Source organism: Anser cygnoides, chromosome Z, assembly GCF_040182565.1.
Source record: "Anser cygnoides isolate HZ-2024a breed goose chromosome Z, Taihu_goose_T2T_genome, whole genome shotgun sequence".
In the NCBI taxonomy this organism is placed as follows: Eukaryota; Metazoa; Chordata; class Aves; order Anseriformes; family Anatidae; genus Anser; species Anser cygnoides.
This window is the reverse complement of record NC_089912.1, coordinates 1,658,582-1,685,794: the sequence shown is the minus strand read 5'-3', so window position 1 is coordinate 1,685,794 and position 27,213 is coordinate 1,658,582. Positions and strand designations below refer to the sequence as shown.

The window sequence follows — 27,213 nt, the reverse complement described above, 5'->3', positions numbered from 1 at the left end:
AAAGAATTACTTGGACAGAAAATTGTGACTAATGTGCAGGTAATGTCATGTTCTGCTTTTGCAGAATGAAACTCAACTAATACTGCTTAAGGAAATGTTTAAAAAAAAAAGTCTGTTTTCTTCCTGTTTCACTTCTCTCTCTGCAGAACAAACTAGCAACATTACAAATAAACGTTACAAAGTCTGTTATATGAGTTGCATATGACTGAAGGAACTTGAACAAACATTAAAACAGAGAACAGCAAGAAAATGAAACCACCATTAAAATAAAACAAATCCACCACAAAAAGCTTGGACCACAGAAAAATAAAGCAATAAACTCCTGTGCTTGACAACTATTTGCAGCATGGAGAATTGAATTAAGTGCCAACACGTTAGTTGAAGATTTTCATGATGAGACTTTGCCGAACCTTTAATTTGAACTGTGTAGAAACTTGTGGACCTCTCAATTGCTAACTTTTGGGGAAAAAAAGTTCACATAGACACCCACAAACCATATGGCCACAGCATTCATCAATGAACTCCGCTAGGGGTGGAAGAGTGGGGAGAACTGACATACCACTTTTGCGCTTTTCAGTTATAGAAAACACGTCTCAGGTGTGTGGGAGGATACCTCTTAATCTGCAATTGTATTCATTCAGAACTGCCTTATCTAAACTCAGACCATTAGATAGCTATACAATATTTAACTTACAAACTACTCTGCCTAGGAATCAAAAAACCTCATGTCTGCACCGACACTGGGCTGTAAATATATCAAGGCTGCATTCTCTTTATTATGCAATGTAGTTTGAGCAGCAAAGGCTTTGTGGGCTCAGGAACCATCCATACAATAAAATGCTGTTGCATTGTTAGCTTCATCATTTACACATCTCTGATCTTACACATTCTTTAAGATCATTCTGTCTGATCTTACACATTCTTTTAAGGGTTTTCAGTGCAAATTTGGTTTGAGTCTTTCGCAGGGTAAACAGAACTGGATGGTTATAACCATGCAAATGCATAAGGTAGGAATTTCACTTTATTTACTATTCAGAGAAGCTTACAAAAAGTACACTGGAGTATAATGACTGAATTACAATCTGCTCTCACCAAACTCCAGAGGGAAGTGTTATACGTAAGGACTGGGTTCACTGGGGTGGGAGTAAACCCGAGTAACATGCTTTTAGCAGTATGTTGCATATCATATTGATATGTATTTCTAATAGCTATTCATTCCGATGAATATGGTTACTGCCAAAATATTTCACTGTTTAGTTAAGATCTACCTTGCAGTAGTGAAGGATTTGACTGCAGCGAAGTTTCTGAAAAAATTATTGTTACTGCAAAGGCAAACAAGGAACTATGGAGTTCAGCTGTGGAGTAACCTTAACCTGTGACATAAAGCAGCAGTGTGACACCAGAAAGTAGAAACCCTACAAAAATTAGGACACAGGAAAGAAACTTAGTTGTTAGAAGAGATTTCATTTACAACAAGGTAAAATTATTAAACGTAATGAATTTTACCTCAGCAATAATGCCCTTAGTTTGGCAGTATACAGTCAACACTTCTGAAAACTTGTCTTGTGAACAAGTGGTAGCATTTCCTAATTGTTTGGTTTCTTAGAAGGTTTGGAGGAAAAGAAGGACTGAATGGTATTAACCAAAACTGACTCCACCCTGAACACAGTGTGATGAGAGGCAGGTTAAGGAATCAAAAAAATGAGACAAAGCATGCTTAGAAAGAGAGTTCTTACTGGCACAGAAGCAGAGGTTTCATTGAGACATTTCAGCAAAGAACCCATAAGGGCTTTTTAAAGAACTGAGTTGGAATCCAAATGAATTCCAGAATATTTTCATGGAAAATTAGCATTAGTTTGCATTTACAGCTGTGGAGCTCTTAAAGTAAAACTTAACTCATATACTCTTTACCTAACTAATCACAAACAAGGCAGTGAATCATTTAGAGAATATACTTGACCTAAATTCCCTGTGTTCAACAGTTCTTAAAATAACTTGTTGCATTAGAGCAGCTGCCACCATATAAAGCACACTGATTTATTTTATTTTATTATTTTTTTTTTATGAGCAGTAGTGAGTTTCATCAACTAAGGTAATTTTCAGTTGAGGTGGCAAGGCAAGACCAGATGATCCACCACAGAGTGTAGAACAGCTGGGTCAGATAGGAGTTTACGAGAACCAAGAAGAAATCCTGAGAACAAATATTCCTGTTTTGCTTCAGGAAGCCGTTTCAGGTCAGAGCCAGATCATACAGTTTATGATGCGCAAAGTGTTCATCAGATACCAGCAGCATGTTGACTGGTAGCAAAGCTACAGCCCAAATTTCAATCTGCTGGAATAAAAGAAGCTGGCTGCTAGAAATAAACTGGTATGTGCTGCTTGCTGCTGCTGCTTCTCTGAGGTAGGGAATTTGGACCATGGTTGTGCTCTTCTCTCCCTGGCTTTATTGGCAACACATAGATCCATTAAATAGCAAACTGAAAAAGGAAGACATACTGAAAGAGAAGGGCTACAGCTAGCGGGAACTAAAGCTAAGGAGAATATCTAGATTTCAAGTCAAATTTGTCAAAAGCTAATAAATGAAATAATGGAAGATAAGACTAATTTCACATCACAGAGTTCTTTCCTTATGACGTTTGTTTCACAGGATGAGAGAGGTGCATCATTTCTAGGTACTTTTTTTAGGTATCTCAGCAACCTTCTGTAATCCATCCCACAATGCCAGAAGTAAAACCATGACAGTAAAATGAAGACATCAGCATGACTCTTTCCAAGTTCCTCCTATGAAGAAATATTTCTTGAAACTAGTTGTTAACTGTCTTATTTCCAACAAAGTAGGTGATGCATATTGCATCCTGGTTTCACTCTTCTGCAACAAACAGATAAAAACGTAAAGAAACTTCACACTTTTTAATTTCTCTGGGAGTAGGTGTGAAGTTATATTTCAGAATACTTCCACCTGTAACTGGCCATGCTGTCTGTGTAATGTCACAGTTCTGAGAGAAGCAAGGACAAGCTCTCAGGCCACAGCTAACCAGCATTAATGTGATTAAAAACAAAACAAAAATCAACCAACCAACCAACCAAAATAAACAACCAAGCAACCAAAAAAAAAAAATGTAGCTTGCATACTGTGAAATTTTATTTTCCCAAAAGAAAATAAAAATTAGATTTTTGAAAAGGAGTCTTTCATGTCAAAAGATGCTTATAGCTGCCTGCAAGAGAAAAACACACATCTCTGTGTCCTTGAATGCAAAATCTATTGCTTGAGAACAGTTCAGCAGTTAAGAGATGAAGTAAGCTAACTACCATATACTGCTTCTCAGAAATAACTCTTCAGTGAATTATTGTTCACCTCTCTAGACTACTAAACTGTCTGAAATTAAATACAACCATTAGTCCTCCTGTGTTTTATTGCCTAATACGAACAGGATTTCCGAGTTGGATGAAAACATTTTCCCTTCTGTCATGGATATGTCTGCACAGCTAACCCAAAAATAATGAGTGCCTCTGGGTGCTGTTGCAGGCAGATTAGAACAGTGTGCCTACCACAAACTTATTTAAACAAAAAAGTCATAAAATCAAATAAATAAATGATGCAGCCATGTTTCCTGCAAAAGCTTATCTAAACAAAGACTAACTTTGGGTTGGAACCTTGAAATTAAATGCAATCAAGAAAGAGTGTAGCAAAGAATGATACTTCAGTCCATGGCTGAACAGAATACAAATACAAATACAAACACAAATACAGCAAAGCAAATCAAAGCCGTCACTGTAAATGACTGCTGCCAATTCCAGAAAAAAGTCAGAATTCTTCTCCCCCAGTTCCCCAGTTTCTGGGATGTGTACACAGCTCAGTTAAAGCATTTAAAGAAAAAAAAATATATATATATTAAGAATGTCAATAGACACAGATGCTACCTTGCCTACATGACAAAAAATCAAGGGACAGCCAGATGTAAAAAAAACTGCACAGAAAATGCTTTTCCTCTGTTAGAAATTAGAAAAAATACAACACCTTGCAGAATTCATCAGCAGATAGCTACTGAGCTACTAAGAAGGCCTTCAGCGGGACTCTGACAACTCCTTTTAATTTCTGCTCATTGTTACTCAACAAGCTTTATATATGGATTACTTCTGATAATTACTGTAATATGAAAGAATATTTATCTTAACTTCTGATCAACAATAATTGATAACTGAGGACATTTCCACTCCAGGAGAAGCTAATCTAACCCTTTCAGAACCTGAGGAGTTTACACTGCCCTATATCCTGTATATTCTTAATATGACCACCATGTTAAATCGGGTCTAGGATGTTTGCTCTGACAACTTTATATTGCCACTGTTGTAGCAATCTTCTGGTGACACTGCAATATTTGAAATAACAGCTGATACTTTTGCAACATTTCATGAATTTTTGTGGTTTCCGGAGTCCAACAATTGTGCATGCTACTTAAACAAACGCAAGGAAAGCCACACTGTAGTTTTATACTGAAGCCAGCTCATGTGTAATATGATGAAGGTTGTGACTCTATTAAGAGGACTAAAAGCACTAATTAGGCCTCATATTTTCTGGAAAAGGGCGGAAATATTTATACAGGAAAAAGGTGTGCTGGCAGGAGTTGTTGGAGAGCCTGTGCCGGTATAACGCTAACCTTCACCCTTCTCCTCCTCCCAGCAATTCCTCTTGGGACCTGTGTTGGCAATACATAGAAGTGAACAAGTCTCCTGATGATCGTGTTGTTTTCCGCTGTCCTAACACCAAAGTGGATGTGACACAAAGAAGCATGGTGGCCACTAACACTTGATGAAAACTACCTGTGCTTTTGGAAGTGGAAACTTGAACCCAGACCCCCCCGCCGAAATACTACTCTGCTGTTTTGATTGATAACCATAACAGCTGCTACCACTCACGTATCCATAATGCAAATATAAGCTTCACCAAATATTTGCATAATTTTTGTAGCCAGACGTCTAACAGACAGGTGTATCTATTCTGACATTTTTTACTTCTATTCCATTATTTAACAGTTTTCCTTCAAGCACTATTTACACCTGATAAACTGACATCCAGAACCCAATGGCTTACAAAAGCTAATATTTTCTTAATCTTAAAAAAAGAATTTCTTATAAACCATCTCAAAATAATTCTACCTCCTATTCTAAAAGTATACACAGCTTTGTTTGAAAGATGCTACGTTGATTGCAAATTCCTTCAATTAAGAAATGTCATACTACTCCATATTTCTGCTTGTCTTTGTTATCCTTAAACCATGATTTGCTATTTCCAAGTTTTATTCTCTACTCAAGAGGCATCTTGTTCCAGCAGAAATGCATTTGTTTCTATTTTAAAATAGAAAAAATGCTTCATACGGGTTTTCATGCTAGGAAAAGGCAAATCTGTCACATAAAGCAAGTATTTTGAATTAGGCATAAAAGTATCCGTTAATAAGGCCATAGTTTTTGGCATTTTAGTGAGTGCTACTGAACATGCATCTTTTTAGGAAAACACCCGAAATAAAATTTAAAAACAGTCAGCAGTTAGGAGCTGAAAGCACATTACATTTAGTTTTTTTTTTCAATTGTTTCTGAGTTATAATTTTGTCTTTAAAGGTATATGAAAAAAGTATTGCAACGATGAATTAAAGCAAAAACAGTCATCTAAACACAAACTACAAACTGCTTTAATTCACTTGCCTTAGGCAGTGAATGCACTCGTCACCAACTGTAATTAACCAAAAACAGTTTCACAGTCATGACTTCAGGATGAAAAACTAATTTTACTCTTAGTTTATATATAATCTGTTGCAACCCAGACTAATGTATCTTACTTTCTGGGAAGAATGGAGCTTTCATTTCAGTTAATCGAAGTCACACTGAAAGAGCTCGCCACGTGTTAATAATACAAAATTAATAGCACTAATACATTCTAGTGCATTCTAGAATTTGCAGTTCTAAAATACGAAACAAAAGAGAAATTTTAAACGAAGAGAGGGTGACATCTTTTCCTGCAGATTTCCTCACCCAGCAGCTCTGTAGCTCTCCGGATGACAGCAAGCTGGGTGGTGCAGCTGATACGCTAAAGGGAAGGGATGACATCCAGAGGGATCCTGGCAGGCTTGGTGAGTGCATATGAACCTCATGAAGATCAACAAGGCCAAGTGCACATGGGTTGGGTCGATCCCAAACATGGATAGAGGCTGGGCAATGAGCAGACAGTGGTGAGACACTGGAACAGGTTACCCAAAGAAGCTGTGGATGCCCCATCACTGGAAATGTTCAAAATCAGGTTGGACATAGTTTTGAGCACTCCGATCTGAAGCTGTACAGTCCCTGTCCTTCAGTCTTTCTCAGAGAGGCTTCCTGCATGCTCCACAACTAACAGTGAGCCAAGACCCAGCAAAGGTTGTTAGAAAATCAGTCTGACCAAAAAACTTCATTTGACCTTGTACCGGGTCTGGCTGGGATGGAGTTCAGTTTTCCCTCAGCAGCCTGGAAGGTGCTGTGTTTTGGATTTGTTCCTAAAACATTGTTGATGACACACCACTGTGTTGTTACCTGTTGCTGAACAGTGTTTGCACAGCATCAAGGCTTTGTGCTGGCTGTGGTCAACCATCAACAGTCTTGTTAATTTCTCCCATCTTATCACTATTCCTTCTGACATACTATCTACACAGAGTAAAACCTAATTGACTAAACCATTGTTTTTTTTCTTCCTACAGACTCTTCATCTTTAGCACCTGAACACCCCAAAACTTTCCTTCAAATTAAATGTACATGTATTTTTTTCAAAATAGCTTTTTTTTTTTTTCCCCAGACGTACTCTAAAATGCGTATGTAAATTGTACCCAAATCACTGTGACAAAACATATCTATCTGTGTCAAGGGAAGAGATAAGCACAATTTGCATCACAGGAGATACTGTTAGACACTAGGAGAAAAAAAAAAAAAACAGCATTCTAATGGAAATGATAGCATAGTGGCAGAATATCCATCACTGTAGATTTTTATGGACAGATTAAACAAACAGTCAGCACAGTTTGCTACGTTGTTCACACGTTAGGGCAGGAAGACAACTTTTCAGGTGGTCACTCCTATTTCCTGTCTTTTTTCACATCCAATGTGCACACAAGTAGGTTTTTTAATATCCGAGGCAACTGAAAATCTGGGAAGCGAGATTCAGTCTGTTCACCAAAACCACCTGCCTTGCTGTTGGCCTCTCATTACCTTTCCAAGATCATTCTTTCCTGTTTTATTGCCTTCACCTCACACTACCTGACGCCACTATCCCCTGCATTCTTCTGAATTAACTTCCCGCAATCATACAGCAAATTGTACAGCATCAGTGAGAAAGGGGCCGAATTTACCAGTACCTTCAGATTCTCTGCAGAAAAGTCTGTCTGCTCAAAATAACATGAAATGTTCTTCGAAAGAGTGGCACAAAGAAAGGTTTCTGCTTATGTTAATGAAAACGATTAATTGTCAAATGCAGGTAGGATTACCTGATATCTCTAAAAAAACAAGCAATGTTTATAAAAAAACCTGTAACTCCTCGCAGGGAGAGCCACTTGGAAAGTCAGCGCATTGTAGTGGGAGGTAAAAACTATAAAATACCCAACTTTTTTTTTTCTTAATTAAGCATATCAGCTCTTCTCCTTTCCCAGCTATAACCAAGAAAAACAACCAACAAACAAACAAACAAAAATTAATTTTGACTGGAAAACACATTTGCTCTAACATAAATTGATAGTGAAGTACAATTACAGCTTGATTGACCACAAATTTATGCTTTTGATTTCAATGTTAAACACCACTCCACATTATAGAAGTGCTAGAAGCAGTAAGGTTTTATCTAAAAAACATTTTGGTAGTAAAGGCAAATGACAAAAGAAATTAAATTTCATCATTAGAAGCTAAGAGAAAAATGAAAGGAAGTACTTAATAAAAGAGGCAACTTTTTTGTTGTTATGTTTGACAGCACTGTACTGAACAGAATATAAAATGAGAAGAAAGAGAGTAATACGTGTATATTCCTAACTCATTTTTATGCTGCCAACATGTTAATAGGCTCTTCCCATATCCTTTCCTCAGTGACTGATTAAGCTTCTGTGCTGAGGGAAATGAGTAAATAAAAAGCCAGAACTAATTTTTTCCTAAAGTTTTAAAAACATAGCAAAAAGCAGAAAACAGAAAACAGGGATACCAGGATGCAGGTCGAAACCCAGGAGGTCCTTCCATAAAGAGAAAGACAAGTCTGTATCTATGGGAAGAATTAACACAAAAAGGAAAACTTGCCCTAAAGAAAAACTGTGTGGTTGACACGGAGTACCAAGAAAGTCAAAAAAATCAGGTTCCACGCACAAAGAGGAAAACCCATTGACAGAGGTTAAAGCTGTTCATTTTTTCCTTTGAAAAAGCTAGCAGAAGCTTAAAAAAATCCTCTACTTGGTTTAAATGAATGCCTCTGACTATTCAGACCCTACAAATAGTTTTCTTCTCCTCTCCTCAACTTACAAGCAAGTTAAGCAGCTCGTAACATAGTGATGTGATAACAGTGTGCATTTGTTACGTCCTAAATTCAAGTTATGTATATTATAGAAAATCTAGATTTAAAGTACCTCAGTTTAAAAAAGTAATGTACACTATCATAATGTACAAAATCAGATTGATTTCCTAGAAGTGCCATGTTAAAGACTTCAGAAAGCTTAAAAAAATGGAAAATTTATACTGATATTTCAAAAAATTTTTTAAATTCTGTTTTTTCTCAACTCTCATAAATGTAGTACAAATACTCCCCAAAGATGAAGGATCTCAAATAGGGAACTTTCTTTATTATCTAAAAGCATTAAGCACCTGTCTCTCAACATTTTTTAAACGGGCAAATGACGTCTTATTTAATATTGGTCACTCCACACCCCAGAGAAAACTGTTTTTTGGAGAGATTTGTTTGCAAATCAAATGTTTTTAATTTACTTATTTTTTTCCCCTAAAAACAGTTCAGGGATTTGGAATTCTAGAAGAGTCCCACAAGATAAATGAGCAGACTAAAACAAATGTGACTTCAATTAAAAAACAGTGCAGTTTATCACACAGTTCTGTGGCTTAACTGGGAGACTTCTGTCTACAGACTACAAGCATAGCAATGTGTATTACTCATTATACATGTATTACAAATTTAGGCAAAAGTATGACTTGAGCTGAGATAAATGTAAAAAAATGTAATATTTAAATTCATGCATTTGCTATTTGCTAAATCTTCTGATATTCCCCTTTTCAAAAATGGTGACTACTGAATTAAGTGTTACCAAATGAACATAACAAAGGAAAACACAGGTGAATAATTCAGGTGAACAGCTCTGAAGAATTGCCAGCTATCATGACATGCCATTCATTCTGGATTATCAAAGCTCAGATTTGTGTCAAACTGAAATGAAGTTTGGGACAATTTTTTCCTAAACTGATTTTACAAACTCTCCTCCAATACGTTCAGCACATGAGGAGTTAGCTGGCAGGGTGCAGAACAGCCAGGCCCTTTGCCAACCTCACAACTGTAGAAGAAGTTTGAGCAACTTATGTATGTATTTTGGGAAACGTTACACAAACCATACGAGAAGCAAAATATGCACCACCACGCCACCAACTATCTTTGCTTCGTAGATTTCAGAAAGGAAACACAGATTACATACCGTCCTGTATCACAGAAGCAAACTTTGTAAAAACCCAAATCAGATCTTTTTTTTTTTTTTTTTAAGGTTAAAAATATCATGCAAATATTTTCAAGTGAGCAGTACATAAAACACAATTTATCAATAACCTCCTATGACCTTGTCCATCAGTATGCTAGAAAAGTAAATCACTTATTTTATGAAGTGAAATTACCCTTTATAGCTATTTCATTTGTTCTCATTTTAACACCTTTACATGAAAATATATTTTAAAAAAAAAAATCTACCAATGCAGATGAAGACTTTCAGATTTAAAACTATTTAAACTTTCATATATAAAACTACTTATAATTACAAAAATAATAATAAGGCTCAACTCAACTCAAAAGCAGCATAACAGCATTCAGTAAGAGCAGCCAGAAAACTGCTGTGAAATTATGAACGTTTTCTTTATGTTTTGAAAACACATACCGGAAAAAGGTAAGACTGAATGTACTCTGCTACAGTGAGTCTCCCAGCCTTTCCCTAGAGGAAAAGAACATACGCTGACCCTTTTTCTCACTCACATAACTCCTAGGAGTAGTAAAGTCAGATACTGAATTTGCCTGGAGATGCATCTGAAGAGCTGTATAAAGTGAAGACTGATTCCTCTGCTCTTGGAAAACCTGGCTATTGTTCTTTGCTATACATGCATGTCATGTGGTCAGAGAAAATTATCTTTGAGAAGTGCCACTCTGAACATTTTTTTCACACAAGCATTGTAAACAGCAATAATAATAAGTAATAGGAACATGAGTTACCCTCTGACATGAACTCTTTTTAAACATTAACACATAAGTGTTAAAAGAAATTGTTTATACATGAGATATTAAAGCTATCAGAAAAAGTTAGAACACCTTCACTCGTCATTATCAGAAGTTACTAGATGACTTCCAAGACAAGCTAAAATGCTACAACAAACTTGAATGATGTAATAATTACATTAAAAGCTCAGCTGTTTCATGATTTTGATTTGACAGAATACAAACAATTTCATTAAAACACAATTAGGAAGATGATAGATCTTGTGTCACAAGTCCTGCATGGCATGTCTGGTAAAACATCAAAGTTCTTGTAATAAAAATGCCAGAAGACCACATGCTAAAATTTACCTTACTTGATCTTTTCCAACTCTTCCTCATTAGCATTGTCTGAAAATAAAATAGAGCATTTTAATTACCTTTTCTCTGAAATACAGAAAAGGAGGCCAGCTGTCTCTCCAAAGGGACAATCCACATTTAACCACCATTACCACTGAAGCAGCAACACATACACTCACTCCAGCGACAACTACACAAAACTAAAATAAATCCAGACATCTAGCAGCAGTGTTCACACCCAGGTATACTTCTCTGGGTGGTATGAATTTCTTATTTCTGGAGACAATGCATTATGTTAAAAAGATTTATATATATATTTTTTTTCTTTTTCTTTTTTTTAAGAAAAAAAAAGAAGAGAAAAAAGAATTGGATAAGGAAAAAAAAGTAATTTGCCATTACTTATACTGAATTCAATTTTTCCTGATCCTTGAATGACTGTTTTATAAATATTAATGTACTCCAATTCTTCAGAACACTACTGTTTAGCTCACAGGCATAGCCACATAAAGATAAACCCTATGCCCCACGTAAGGATTCTTGGACAACATGCATCTATTACAAAAATTTTAAGATTATCACTACTATTTAGCTTCACAGCAGTAAAAATAGCTCTATTTTTTGATAATCACACACATGGGCTAAAATTAAGTATATGGTCAAGAAAAAAGTGCATACCTTCAATCTAAAAAACCCAACAAAACAACAAATCACAGTAGCTGTGTCCTGCTACGTAAGTGATCTGTAAAACCTTGGTACTGCTCTAACATGCTGGAAGATAGTGTCGAGAGAAACGGATTCCTAATTGGTAAATAAAACAGGTCATGATGGATAATTTATCTGCGGACAATTTATCTGTGAACACAACTATTGCTTAAAGCAGTTCTGTGGAAATACAGAGAAATTAGTTTGTGCAATTTAACAACATTTTCCAGCTTGTGCTTACACTGGGCAAGAACAAATCGAAGGCCATTAATTTCTCTTTAAACTTTTTTTTAGACTGTGGAAAAACAAGTACAATGTTTACTTTTTAATTAACTATTGCAAAAATGCTTTGTTCTTCAGACTGAAACAAATTTTGAAACGTGAGTGTTTTACTCAGTACGAAATAAGTATTAAATGGGGGGGGGGGGGGGGGGGGGGGGGCAAAGGAAAAAAAAAAAACAAACACCAGGAAGAAATACGTGTTTTCCCTACTTTTAAAATATCCAGAATTTGGTTATTTGGTTCCAATAGATGCAGTTTGTTGGGAGGAAAAAAAAGCTGGTGAAGAAAATTGTTAAGTTGCTACGGTCAGAAAGCTTAACGGCTCTGCCATTAAGTTAATGGTACCGTAGCCTTGTTAAATATATATAGATATTAAATTTTTTACAGAGCCGGAGAAAGCCACTTCACTCCTTCTTATGGGCAGAATGAGAGGCACGTGGGGAGCAAGCAGCTCTAGGCCCATAGCATTTCTTGTGTAACCACATTCCTGCATCCTGTCCGACCTACCTTTGCACCTCCCTTCCTCGCAGCTGCTTCATCCCACACATCTACACCCACTCAGCTGTGGACCAGGCTGTGAGCAGGGAGGATGATTCAGCCCAGTTATGTGAATCAGACACCTGTGTAGTATCATTTCAGCTTCGATGAGTTAGGTGTGTGCAGCAGCTAAAGAAACGTGACTTACTTGCTGAGTGCACTAGCAACATCACCAGCCGCAGCAGGTTAAGCTGAATCAATCAAAACCACCCTTAGAAGCCAATGAAACAAATATATAGCATGGGGCAGGTTGTGGTGGGTGGTCTACTCTACGTGGAACTGTGTGATACAAAAATACTCCATGACTGACTCCCCTTCTGTCATTCTTTCTTCTATTATATATCATTATCCCTTTGGCAAGGTTAAAAAGACAAAAACAAGCTTACACTGTAAGATTAGACTGTTAGACTGTAAGATTTAAGACAGTAAGCAAATTGACAGCATATTGTCAATATTTTTATTGACAAAAAAGCAAAAAAAGTCAAAAGCAAAAAAAAAAAAACAAAACATAAAAAAACATCATTTGGGATTAATTGTTTAAGGAAAAAAAGATGCTGTAATTTAATTCTCACCAAAGAGCAATATCCAAGTAACACTCATATGCTTCCTTTTTTTTTCCATTTTCTATGTTACTCAAGCCATTGGCAGCTGCCAAACAGTAGTGCTCAAGCTCTGCTGGCCCCAAGCCCCCAACTTTCTGATTCCCTGTAGACGAGAGTTGTTTTTAAGCCCTAGGCTGGAAGCGACTGATCTAGAGAATACACAGGAGATGTGCAGCTCCAAGGAACTCACGGACACTGTGCAAGTTCTCCAGTGACAAAACCTGTGCACTGCACTCTGCTAGAGAAAGAGCCAAAACAGTCACATGCACCACGGCACCAATGGTTACACCACCAAGCAAAGAATTTGCAGACATCTCATACACATTTTTGATTGGCATGCATGCAATATAAATGACACACAGGCATGCATAATGTACAGGTATTTAAAGGTAAATGCTGTCAGAATTAAAGAAACAAAACAAGCTTTATTCAAGCATGTTGAAGAGAAAATCCACTTCTTTGTTAGTTCTGACTTTTTAAAATTACATTCTTCAAAAGGAGAAATTAAGGAAACGGCAGAAGAGACTACATCATAAACATATTTTTACAAGTAGAGATAAAAGCATTTTTTTGTAGAGCTCATAGATTTTACTATGTTTTTGTATACACATACTTTTTGTGTACTTTTTAATTTTAAGTCTTCTTTGTTTACACTAGTTAACTAAACTGTTCTATCAAAGCAAAGTAATTCAAACAGCAATATTAATGTAAAGAACAAGTACTGTTAACAGCACAAAGCAAATGCAAACGAATTATTGGAACTAGTGCAACTCAATTGTGTTAGTATTCATGAATACTAAAAACATTCTTACTTCTGTGGTGTATAAGAATAATTCATTCATCAATTTTGATTCACAATTTAATGAATGTTCAAAAGTCAGAACAAATCTGACTTTTCCTTTCAACAATACTCAGAAGAATAGACCTCTATTCAGGTACATAATTTGAATGGCATTATATTATGAGATTAGTACTTGCAAAGTTACAATTTTTATGCTGTCAGAAAAAGCACTAGGACACCGAAGGCAAAGATCCATATAAGATTTGCTAGAAATGTTAATTTGTTCAGTTGCCCATACTCATAGACAATTGCAGGCTACTTCTGCATGTTTTTCCTGAGAAAACAGACTACAAAAATCAAACAACGTGTTCTTATTTATGAACATAGTATATGGAGCCTGTTTTAAACTGAAACCATGTCTAATATTATTCTCCTGGAAGCACTGTAAACTCCTTAAGCATTGCTTATGACAGTATAACAAGATTTGGTGATAAATTCTCAGCTCTTCCAGTTATTAATATAATTTTACATAGTTATATGCAAATGTTAATATTCTTAATAGTTATCTGAATCTAAAGATGAGATTTGTTTTGATCTTAGGAAATGGGACCTTTTAGCTATAAATTAGAAAGAAAATCTTATCTATCAGCACACTGAAAATTTGCATTTTGTCAGAAATTCTTTCAGTAAGAAGGAAGAAAATGCTCATCTGTGTACCATACCAAATCTCTCACATCTCTTTGCACATCTCAAGGCTTCATAAAGGTTAGTTCCATCCAAAACATGATCAACTATTACTATTTCATAGTAACTGCTTCTTTTTAAAATGATTTGCAATAATAGCTCCCCCTCATAGGTAGGAAGCAATACACAATAAGGCCCCCAATTTTCTGCCACTAGTCCACTGAAATTCCAACTGGAATATCTTATCAACCAGCACAGGTGCTAACAGTATCAATAGTTCTTACTCACGATGACAGGACACTTCTTGTAATATGTACCTACACTACTTTGCTATGCCAATAAAATGGTTTGCTATTAAGAGTTGTTCTCTGTCTAGATACAAAAAACATATTGTCAGAAGACTCGACCTTATCTACACATCAATGCCAGACCTCCAAAGCGCTCTCAGTAGCTCCAATTCAGGTAGCTAAATGATCTGCTTGGAAGGTCTAATCTGCAGCAAAAATTCTCAAACAATACGTTACAAACAGCAAGTATTGTTCAGAGGACTGGTGTTTGAAGTGTGACTACAGAGCTGCCAAAATATAAGGTCAGACACAATGCTACTTCTATGCTATAGCAATGTAGGAAAGCTAATACATCTGCCGTTGAAGCTATTCTTTTTCTTTCCCCAAAAATGATCCTAAGGCACACTTATAATTTAAGAACATGGGACTTTAAGTACATGAAATACGTATAAGTGCTACCCGTTAATTTCAGAATTCTTCAGCTTTGTAATTTAACCATTTTACACCACTTATATAACTTTAAACTGTTCATACATTTTGTAATCAGTTGAACGAATAAAGCTTAGCAGAAGAAAATATACTTTTGAAACGTAGGTTATATAGGAACATCAAACCAAAAACATTTAAGAAAATTTGGAAGGACTTAGGAAAAAGTGGTTATGATGTGAACACACTTTCTCTGCAGCAATCGTTAATACATATTTAAGGATCCTGACATGTTTCTATCTATAAGTTTCAACAGGTACTATTTGAATTATTACCTATATAGAGATAACCAAATAGAAGGGAAGCAGTAATCATTCAAATGGAACACTATATAGATTGGGATTTTCCTTAATTACTATTTTATACAGTACATGTTTCTATAGCAGATAAGAATTAGCTTTGATCATCTAGCACAGCATTTGAAAATTTATTGCTCTCAACAAAGTTAAACTCAATAAAAATTATCCTCATTATTATACAAGACCTTTTAAAAACAGTCAAGGATGACAATTCAATTTGAGTGATATATTTTGTAATATACTTACTCCTTAGAGAGTAAATAAAGTCTAATTAACAAATATACAAGTACGTGTGGTAACTGCATAAAAGGTAATTGTGGCCTGACCTATTAAACCTATACTACATTTGTATACATCAATTCAGTATTAAGCTTATTGGTCATCTTTCCTTCGCTGTTACATAAGTTCTCTAATTTTACTGTAACTTTGTTAGGACTGCTGTGAGCTCCATATCTTGGCAAGACTGATTTCTAATAATAAGTAGAAAACTCGAGATTAAGAATCAGGGCATTGTCAATCCTGGGCATTTTTAGAATAAAGTGCCAAAAAACAACAGCTTGAACAACAACAACAACAAAGATCACTTCAGATAAAGTAAAAGCATTAACTTACTAAATAGAAAGGTAACAATGAAATGTATAACAGCACAGAAACAGTTTTTCCTCTTATTACCATCAGTCAGTTGGGTATGTGAAAAATCGTTGTCCAGCAAGTCTATGGCACATTCAGTTCCTAAATTTACTGACCAAATGCCCATATGAAAGACATGTCACACTGTAGTGTCTTAATTTCACTTTTTCAAACGTGATTTTCATGAGCTCTCTTTGTGTAATAGATAATATTCTTCCTTAAGACTGAAAGACACAGCAGGTATCCTATCTGTATGGTGAAAAAATCAAACAAACTTCTACTGTCCGTGTAATGGTTTTGCACACCAAAGCACATTTATTCTGTGCTTCACGATTTAAGATTACAGCATGATAATACCAAAATCACTTGGAATGACAGGGCTATTATCACCTGACTCAGAAATGCTGTTTTTACTCAAAGACATAAAAACAATGATGAAATCATGTATGTTTTCAAGTCAAATGATGAACACTTTTGTGTCGAAAATTTGCAAGGAACTGTTCTGAGTTGCCTGCACAAAGGTATAGCTTAAAGAAAGAATAATATAATTTAAATAAAATAAATTTAAATATAGTTTAAATAAACTCCCTGTACATTATTACTATTTTCCATTATTCTTGGTAATTTCTGACAGAATGTCATAAAGAAAAACAAGAGAGGAGAAACTTGTTTTCAGAACTCTGCACCTTTGTTGTACCAATTACCAAATACCTAGTTCCAGTTACTGAGTTACTAGGTTATTTAATTAGCACTAGGGGAAAAGTTGGACAAAGAAGAGTATCACAACACACCAATATTTGTCAGGTATGTAACAGGATTATCTGTCACACCAGTGTCCTGTAGCATTACAGAAATGTATATGCTTTTACAAAAACTATAAAGTTGATCATATCCCTGTTTGCAGTACAGACACAGAATATGAATGAAAAATTTCATCAGATTAACACTTCTTTTCCCCTCTCTGAACTGAAAGGAATTCAGATTATTTTACAACCTCTGTAGAAGATTTCATCTCTTGTATTACTACTGTAGATGTACTATCACTATTTAAGTCAAAAACCAACAGATGAAAAATTAAAAACAAAACGCATCCAAACTGCAGACAGAATTTGTCACAACAGGACCTATCTACAAAACTAGAAAGCATTTTCACTAGCTAAACAACTTAGAAAACTAAGATTGATGAAGGAATTACAATAAGCACAGAAAACCAGAAAAAAAATCAATTTAAATCTATTAATAAAATTGAAAAATACCAGGTAATAATTCATCACTAAAAGCCCAAAAGTAGAAATACTACTTTTCCTCGAGTTTCTTTCTTTTCAGTGTGGATTAGTATTCAAATATTCTTATCTGGAGATGGCAGCACTGGGTCCAAAATTCTTCACCAATGGTTCATTGATATTCTTCTATATTAACCACCACTGTTCACCTGCAACTGACTTTATTTGAAACTGCAGACTGTTTATGTTCTGTCTGAATCACTCACTACCATCTCAGGGAGAATCCAACCCAGATGAAGTATGCTCAGCTATACCTGAAACACTGCTCAGCATTGTTCTAAGACCTGGAAATATCAAATTAATCTCACGATATATCGTTTATTCTTGTGTTTTAAGTCATCTAACCATAGAGGGGTCACAAGAGTGATGACACTTATAAAAATATTTGCAATTACCGCCTCTCGCTGTTCTTCTCTAGGAGCCAACAGAACTGATAACAATATACTTCCCAGATCATGGTCTGGGTAATGAGGATCCTTCAGACTCAAAGTAACATCTGTTTGCCTACAAGAGAAAAACATGTATTTGTTTTGGTTGCAGGTTTTCAGATAATTACATTTCTGAACCATTACAATTAAAGAAATCTGTATTTATATGAAACTACTTGAAAACGATGTCACAAATTTAGCTTATTTATATCTTTAAGTACTGCAGTCTCATAAATAAATACTAAATGCTGTTTCTCCACGTTAAGTACTTACACATGCTCAAGCAATTAAATCAACCAAAATGGTAATGGATTAAAAAATAAATAAAAAAAATAAAGAAGAAAAATAAACATAAGCAGTAGGTGGTAATATGTGGACAGAAATAAAATAAGAACAAGAGTAAAGTGGTTATAAAACTTATCTCTCTATAGATGCTGTAACAAATTTTCTGCATGATCAGTTACTACATTATTAATGTTAATGTTACAGTAATTCCCTAAAACTAAATGTTTTCCTTCTGCCAGTTTTATGTGATTAGGTTTACATTATTACTTTTCAGCATAAGGTTCTATTTACAATTCCACAAACATGAAATTGACAAACCTACAGAATTACTCCATAGGCTTGTTTGTGCCATACCTGTTTAATTCTAATGAAGTGAGATCCAAAAATGCTGATCCAATAAAGTCATCTTGAAGTCCAAAGTCATAGTCAAACACCTATGATGCACAGGGGATAAAAGCATTTTCCAGCATTAGAAATCTTATTTTTTTGAAATTTTGCTGCTTCACGTTCTTTAAAATCCTTTTCCAGAGTTAAGCCACGTGTTCCTCACGTTAAATCAGGAATAACTGAACGCATCATGTAACTTTCTGGCCACAAAGTAAATTTTGAAACTCCTTATTTAAAAGTCAGAATGCACAATGTACAGACACAGACGTATACAGCTAATAGACTGCATATGCAAACAACGCCTGTTGCACAAAGAGAGGAAGACCAAAAGAAAAACTAAATCAAGGAGAATCACTGATTTGTTAGACATGAATTAACACCTGTATGAACTTTATGAAGTTTAGAAAGAAAGGTGTGATATGATTGTGTAAAGTGGGTTATTAACAGCACTTGCGACAGTATTAGGAAGTAAAAAACAGTATTAGTCTGGCTTTTGAAGATTTTATAAGTTTTTAAGTTTTAGAAATATTATAATCTAAGTTGATGACTTAATAGGTATGCGTAAGAAAATAGTGACGCTTAGTACTACTGTGAGAATGCTGCCTACTAGCTCTCTATCTCAAAGAGAAAGTACCTGGAGAAATTTACTGAATCCAGACAAGAACCTCTGGGTATTACATTGAGTTGCATCATGATTTGAGATGTATTACACCTTCTCAAGTCAGAAGGAAGAATAACAAACCATTCAGGGATGGCTTTGGGAGGGGAAAAACAAAAAGATGTATGGCAACAAAGAAAAGTTATGACATAAAACTACAGAAATCAAAAGCTGGAAAATGTCAATTTTCAAAATCAAATTTTCTAGGTAAGTTAGATTTTCTTGTCAAATATTGTTTTGAGAATTTCTGAGGACCAGAACATACCTTCAGCTCTAAGTAAGAATGATACTCATCAATAGCTAGTAATGATAACATTTAACTGAGAAGTGAGAGGCCTGGACTCAAGGCATTTGATTTTGATATAAATACTTCAACTATTGCATTACAGAAACTCTTTTTCCAGCAGTTAAAGCTACTCATCATCCACAAATAAAGAGTTTAGCGGCGACAGCACTGCTGTGGGACACAAAGGATTGAATATACATTTTTGTATATAAATCCACTATAGCCACTGATCTACCTGAGCAGGTACTGTCATATTTTTTCTGTCTCATTTTCATTCTAGTGTGAAAGGAAAATGAATGATGAAATTTGTTATTCTTGCAGAATAGATTTGCTTTCTCACCCTACAAATTAAAGATGAAAATGTCCAATGTACCTTTACAGTTGAGTTAGTATAATTTAGCCATGTCTTAAAATATCTGGACGAGCTATAAAAACTGCAATATTTAGACAATGTTTTCATAGTACGTACATGGATAGATAGGTATTATATCTGTTAACATCTACTTTCTAGAAAAAAAAAAAGCATACTGCTGTTCCCTTGTCACTTTACTGCAGGGTTGCTATTTGGCATAAACAAATCAAAATAGGTAGTTATGTAGTAAGCATCCCCCCTTTGAATCTGTTTCTCTGTTTTAGAGTACTGGGCATGTATTCATTCCTTACTAATCCCTAAGAGTAATAAGAGCAGGAAAGTGCCAATTAAGAATTATAATTATTTGAGCAGAACACATAAAACTTACAATACAGAGCCATACTCAAAGACTGCTTAACTGACATTTATCTACTAAAAAATTCTATAATTTTGTATGTCAGTTACAGTTTTTGTCAGCTATTTCAGATTAACACTGATACTAAGCTGAGTATTCTGACAAATTACATTATAGGTATGACTTAATTTTCTAACCTTTCTCAAAGTATCCTATGTATGTTCTAATTAGAATCCTAAAACTATATTTCCTGTAACATTTTTAGAATTTAATTTCTATCTACATTGTTTTACAAAATGAAGAATCCCATTTGGAAACAGATCACCATAAACAATTCGGGCCAGAAAAGTGCTTTTCCATTCCATGGAATGCATACACAGATGGATGTTTCCTTTCTAATAAGGATAACTAAGAAATATTAACGGCACTGTTGCAATTAACTCTGAGCATCGCTGGCCTCAGTTTGATTTAAACTCAAGCTATCCGATATTTTGGCACAGATGATGCCTCTGTCATGACAAAATCATCCTCACCTGTGACATAATGAGTAGAGTTATAATGTAAAGACAAAAAAAAAAAAAAACACAAAGCATTACAAAACATATAAGCAAACCCATTGTGTTCAGGCATGAACAAGAAAAAAATGAGAGAATTAGGCACATACATTGATTAATTCTGAAGTTAATGTCAGGAAAGAATTGCTTTTAATGGGATAGATTATGCTTCATGTCAGAATTATACAATGTTTCTACACATAAATGGCATGCCATCAATATACAGTGCAGTTTTCTTTCTGTGACCTTCTCTTAAGGATGCTTTAAGAAGCATGAAATAATTACAGCCTGAAATAAACTAAAATGCCTCTACTGAACTTTAAAAGGGAAGTTCTCATGTTATTATTATGTGTATTTAATTTATTTCACCTCAAATTTTTTGTTATTTTTTTTATATAATGCAGCACTTCACAATAACTTTTGCAGCAATTATAATCTGTACTTTCCTTCAATAACTCTTTGGTTGTAATTTGTCAGACATAAATACCTTTACATATACAGGTTCTCTTGGATTATCTATAAGAATGGAAGTTTTTTCTTCCCATACAGGATTGAGGTTCTTGTGTATTGTTTTACTTCTAAATACTTCTTTTCCTCCAAGTTTGAACTTGACGTATGGATCACTGGTTCCTGTTAACAAAATACATATTGTTAATTATGTCCTTTCGATACAATACAGATAAAAATGTAATTTTTTACTGATAGTCAAATTAAAAACATCAGCTAAGGAAAGAATTACTTTTTTATTATCACCATTTATTTTACACAGTGTCATTATTCAGCTAATTCTCTGTGCTGATATCGAATGGGTGTTTGCATCACTTTCTGTTGTTTGCCATCCAAACTGAATACTGGCTTTTCCGCTGCAGTCTTTAGTTAACAAAATAATGAACTTATCAGGACTAGGATCTTATCTTAATGTAATCAGAAAAAATAGATTATAATATTAATTTCTGTAATACATTAATCTAATTACACTAAGTGTCTGAAAACGCATGGGCAGATGTTAAGAATGAATCCTGTCTCCACGGACATCACTGGTGTAACTCTTCATTGACTTTATTGCGTCCAGGATTCCCTCTTCCATGAAGACTTCCTACACCCGTCAGGGTGAGCAAACTAACCCTAAATTCAAGCCACAAAGTTCATGTGCTTCCTGCAGCGACCATGTAACAGCAGGCAGGCACAGGCTTAAGCTCCGTGATATAAGTAACAGTTGACTGACCAGACCTGTAACCCCATAAAGAACTGAAATAGAAACGTTAAAAATGCCGTGAATGGGCCATGGATGGGGCATGGGTGCAAAAGCATCAAAAAACAAAAAAAAAGCATTTTGATTGCAAAAGACATAGTTAAGACTTCAAAGGAAAGGAAAAGGTTTGGTAGAAAATTCAAACTAATTGCTTTCCCTAAAATGCCAATTGGTAACATTTCACTTTTATGTACATGGAATTCATCTCAGTGAAAAATTTCGGATGGCATTCATCTTTCTGCTTCTCTGCCAGCTGTGTCAGCCCTAACAATATTTGAGTCTAATGGATTCAAGCTTATTTCAAAATCAACAATACATCTAAGATGAACAAAATTACATCTTCTTGAGCTAAAACAGGGAACAGTCTTTCTTCGCACCATTAATGGGCTACATATTCCAGACATTTGTGTTTACATCCGTAAGGAAACGCAGTGATTGTCTTTTATTAAAACTGCAACGTGCTCTCCTGAGTCTGGCACGACTACAGCTCTTTGCACTGTTTCATGCAGCCACAAGATGTCAGTACTCTTTAGCTAAAATTATATATCCCTTTCAAAAATCTAGCTGTGGGAACTGGGATCTCGCATGTAAGAGGGCTGCCGTCATTCGCTTTTGTCATTACTGGGACAGTCTCTCAGTGGCATAAAAAGTTTACTCTAGCACAAATCACTTTTTCCTTAGTTATGTAGTTAAGTAGTGGTGACAATTTATTTGTAAGGCAAAGATCATGTGTTTGAATTCATACTGTGAAATCCTTTGAACATGGACACTAACAAATCAGCAAGAGGAATGTGAGCCATATATCTCCCACGAGCCATAATTCTCCCTGTGATTTTCCTCACTGCTGCCTTGAGCTGCAGATTAGCTGGTCTTTAACCAATTCTTTTTATTCTGCAAATTTCACAAAATTCTCTTGATGTTTGAAATTAATATAAAACAGTGTTGTGAGATAAATAGCTCATGAATATTTCAGGACACAGATGTCAAACAATTTAATTTTAATTCATTTTTATGCAACAAATTTAGTAGTGAAGCATATCAAATGTTACTTCCATTTACAATGTATTGCAAAATCTCAGGCTTTGTAACATTGTGCAATGGATGCTTGAACCTTGCTTTGACACATATCCACTTTAAAGCCAAGAGCTCACTAGAACCAATTAGATAGAAGTTCTGTGCCCTTCACAGACCTTTCACATTCCTCGAAGAAAGACCATCAGATTTTTTAAAGTTTGCATATAAAGAAAGACAAAATTAAATAAAAAATATCGCATCAGTCATGCAATCCTTCACTAATGCCCTGCAGAGTTGAGGAAAACCCTAGGTGTAGTGTTTGAACAGCACACACTGAGCCCAAGTGTCAAGCCAGTATTCTTTTTTAAACAACCCCCCGCCAAGGAAACAAAAGGTTTTTCTGGAATGTACCTGGAATTTTGTGCTGAGCAGCAGAGCATGAAAGAAGTCACAGCAGAAGCCAAAACCACTTTCCCTCTAAAAAGTTCTGCTGAACAGAATCAAATGACCTCCTGCACAGCTCTGTGTCACAGGGTCCCAATTTTAGTATGTATTATAACAATAAAAATAATATTTTTTTCAGATACATAGCAATTATAGATCCCTATTAACACATAATATTAATATTGCATAATTGATATAATTATATTGTATCAATATTATATTAATATTGCATTATTAATGGTACAATATTAATCATATGCTAATAGGATTTTAAATATATAATAAAATCATAATGTGTGTTTTAATTAACAACCTCAGTTCAATCTACATAAGTATAATTTCGCCGTTTTATAAAAATCATTTTACTTTTGATCTTAACCTCACACAAACCCAGCAAAAATCTACAAGCCTTCAGAATGGGCCTAAAAAAAAAAAATGATACCCAGTCATGGATTCCTGTTACTCAAATCCCAGATTTTTAATCATTTTCCTTGTTATCAAACCATTCAAATGAACCTGATACACCAAGGCCTAATAGCCCAAATGTTTATTCTACCTGTAGCGGCTAACAACAAAACAATAAGCCTTCACTCATGAGCTTAAAATCTTACAAAAAAAGCCGAACTGTGCAACTATAGAATCTATGATTCTGTAATACCGATATTTTGCTGAAGCTGCACCGTTGCCTGTGTAAAGGCAATAAGGATTCTCCACACAGGGTGGCAGCCTCTCTTTGCTAAGGAGGCTTAGCCAAACAAACACCTAAAGACGTTGCTGAATTTCAGTGGAGAAACTTGCCACCACCACAGCGGTTGTTCCTCGATCCTGTGGAAGAAGGCTCCTCTGGCCCTGCAGGACCCACACGCTAACACGTACGGATGCGCTGACTGTCCTGAATCCAACACTTCTCTCTATGTAGACGTCACCTAAGATGAGTTTAGCTTTGCAGGTTTAAGGCTTAGATTAGATCTTGGACACACAGAAAGATAAAAACATTTTGCAGGAGAAAGTGTTTTCGAAGTGTTTGTTCAGAAGTATACTAAACTGCTTTCCAGAAGGAACCATAGGAGAGTAATCAGAAAGAAAACACCTCATAGGCAAATTTCACCACAATAATAATCAACGTTATATCTCATAGAAAGGAAACATTCTCAATAAATTCTATACATAAACGTAATTGGTTTCTGAGGCTTTGTAACAGGCCTTTCAACATATTTGGCCTCCTGTTGACCAGATTCTTTTCCTTAATTAAATCTTATTTAATATAATGGGATAAATGCTAACCTAAGAAAATTCAGCAATGAACAGAGGGGTAAACGCAACTATGAGACCAAGTAATGAGCTTGAGACTGCTCCCCCTTAACTGGTGCTAATGAGAGAGAAGGATGAGGCAAAGGTCTCCATATTTACCTACAGTATTTCTATACTTGACTCAAGGAGAGCAGAAGTCAAACAGCTTCTTCAAAAAACCTCAGCTGAAGATTTATCTAGAGCATATGGGAACCAGACGTTGAAAGTCTAAAGGCAAATTTTAAAACCTTGTACTGAAAACAGAAAACACAGGCAAAAAGTATTCATGCTTGTACATAAATATATTATAATGCAGATGAACAATACTGAAAAACAGCACTTTTAGCTGCTGTTTCATCTACAGATATTTTTATAGTTCATATATCAAGAAGAAAAAAAAATGCATTTTATAGAAATGCTGAGCTACCAAGTAAATTTATCACACAAGGGAATTAACTGATTTAATTAAAGCTATTTAACTACAACAGGCATTCATTTCTCCACCACTGCATTTCACTCGCAGTCCAGAATAACTTTCAGAACAGAAAGCCATTTGCAAGCCCGTTCCTGAAAGAGAACAGTGCTTGTGCCCATCAAAAGCTTCTAAACAGTTCAGATTCTCATTACTGCAATTTAAAATCTGATTTCAAATTATTGCTTTTGGACAATCTTAAAAAAGTTAACTTTCTCCTGTGAAACACTTGTTTTTAAAAACTGTCAAGAAAGCAAAGCAGAACAAATCTGAAAAACAATCTTACTCTCCTCTCTCCTTTAGTCATAGGAGAAAAAGCAAATAACACAATTCATTAAGTTCTTCCCAGTAGGCAGTTAATCACTGCTGCAAAATAAGCCACATGGACAGAAATTTTTCTGTCACAATTTTTCACAGCAGTGTGTTTTGCTCTTTTATTTTATTTTTTCCCAGCCTACAGAGCTACTAAGCTACTAAGGTAATATAAGTGGTAATGTAACAAAAGATGCATCCCCTCCAGCACCTAATACAAATGAAAAGTCTCCTTTGGATTCATTACACATGTGCGATTGAATGCACACTTAGACACAGTTCAGCCTAGTGCTTTGAAAAGATGCAAGCTTTAAAGAATATTAATTGGAAATCACATTAATTAAAAAGAGCTTGCTCCTGTACAGCACACATGAGGAATATTGCGGGAATGCGCACAAGATAAAAAGCAATAAACTTCCCATAAATATGGGAGAAAATAAATTTTCAACAGTGCAAGAAAAAAGGCAATGTGCACATATCTGGAAGCAAAAATAATGAAATAAGGTCAAGGCATATTCTTAATTAATTTATTCTCAGAGCTATAATTAAACCACTGTCATGTGTTTCTATTATTATTCAATTTTAATTACAATCTTGGAATCGCTTCATTTTACCTACGGTTTTTAGAGAAAGAAAGCAAATGGCTAAAAGCATGACACTAGAGTTGGTAAATCAGGACAGGGTCCTAATACCTATTAGTGCGACCTTCACTGCAACTCCTCCTGAAGGCCAATCCCATCCCTCTTTCAGATGTTTTCATACAGGAACACCTGCACGTCTCATGAGGCAGCTCCTGAAATTCCACAGATTTTCTGTGTGCCATAGAGAATGAGCCAACTGAAATTTCAGTCTGCTTTAATTCATAAGGCTCCATTTCACAGCAGTTCAGACAACTCAGCCTCCACTGCCTATGAGTGAGACCTTACGAAAAAAAAAAAAAAAAAAAAAAGGTAGGACCCATTGACTGTGTACCATCCCCGGTCATAAATACAAGCTTTTCTTCACTTTCACTGTGAAAGGTTTTGCCTTTTCCTTAACTTCAAGGACTATCACATAAAGGACTTCACTAGATTTTTACCCATATCTGATCATCAAATAATCATTATGCAAATAAATCCATTTCAGAAAATCCAATCTTATGTCCTGATGTATAAATAATTTAAAAAAGTTAATTATTTACACCATGATAACTTCATACCAGTACGTAGATGCACAGTAACTTCGACATCACAGTTCCTGAGAAGCTTAATTATTAATACAAGCATTTGGTCCGGATTCACTCCTTGGAGAACCCTTTTTCTTTCTTTCCAACTCCATTCACTTTGTTCCCCTATAATGAAGTTTCTCAGTCTCAAGTCATTTTCTTTTTTACAACCAAGGTAGAAGAAAAACTGGGAGGATGGTTCTCAAGTATGTGTTAATTGAGTATATCAAGCGAAACGTGCATCAGTTTCTAGTATTTTACATATTTAATATTTCCAAATTGTGATATGAAAAGTCTCATAAAAAGAAACAAAGAATATGTCTGCTCAGGAGTACTGACAGTCCCCTATTCTATTACTAAAACTAAGGAAAATATTTCCAAAAGCTATTTTATATTAATTTAACAAACAAAAATAGTAATTCATCTTATTTACTTACACTATTGCATACAGTAAAAAATGCAGCTTTTCCATCAATAATCCTAGTTTCTGTCCTTCTGTCCACCTAACAAAGAATTATCCACCCAATTCACCTAAGAAGG

At 35.2% G+C, this 27,213-nt stretch overlaps 1 protein-coding gene across 13 annotated transcripts in view; it reads right to left on the bottom strand.

The window, feature by feature from the left end:
* Nucleotides 1–27,213, bottom strand: part of MCTP1 (multiple C2 and transmembrane domain containing 1) — a 272,517-nt gene that overhangs the window by 135,105 nt on the left and 110,199 nt on the right. For 11 of the 13 annotated variants that reach the window (XM_066988625.1, XM_066988619.1, XM_066988626.1 and 8 more), the window contains 4 exons: nucleotides 21,173–21,315; nucleotides 18,448–18,527; nucleotides 17,776–17,884; nucleotides 10,820–10,858 (listed from right to left, as the gene is read on the bottom strand). In XM_066988625.1, the coding sequence (XP_066844726.1) occupies nucleotides 10,820–10,858; nucleotides 17,776–17,884; nucleotides 18,448–18,527; nucleotides 21,173–21,315 (371 nt within the window). The remainder of the gene's footprint in view (nucleotides 1–10,819; nucleotides 10,859–17,775; nucleotides 17,885–18,447; nucleotides 18,528–21,172; nucleotides 21,316–27,213) is intronic. The other 2 variants (XM_066988620.1, XM_066988623.1) reach the window with 1 other exon arrangement.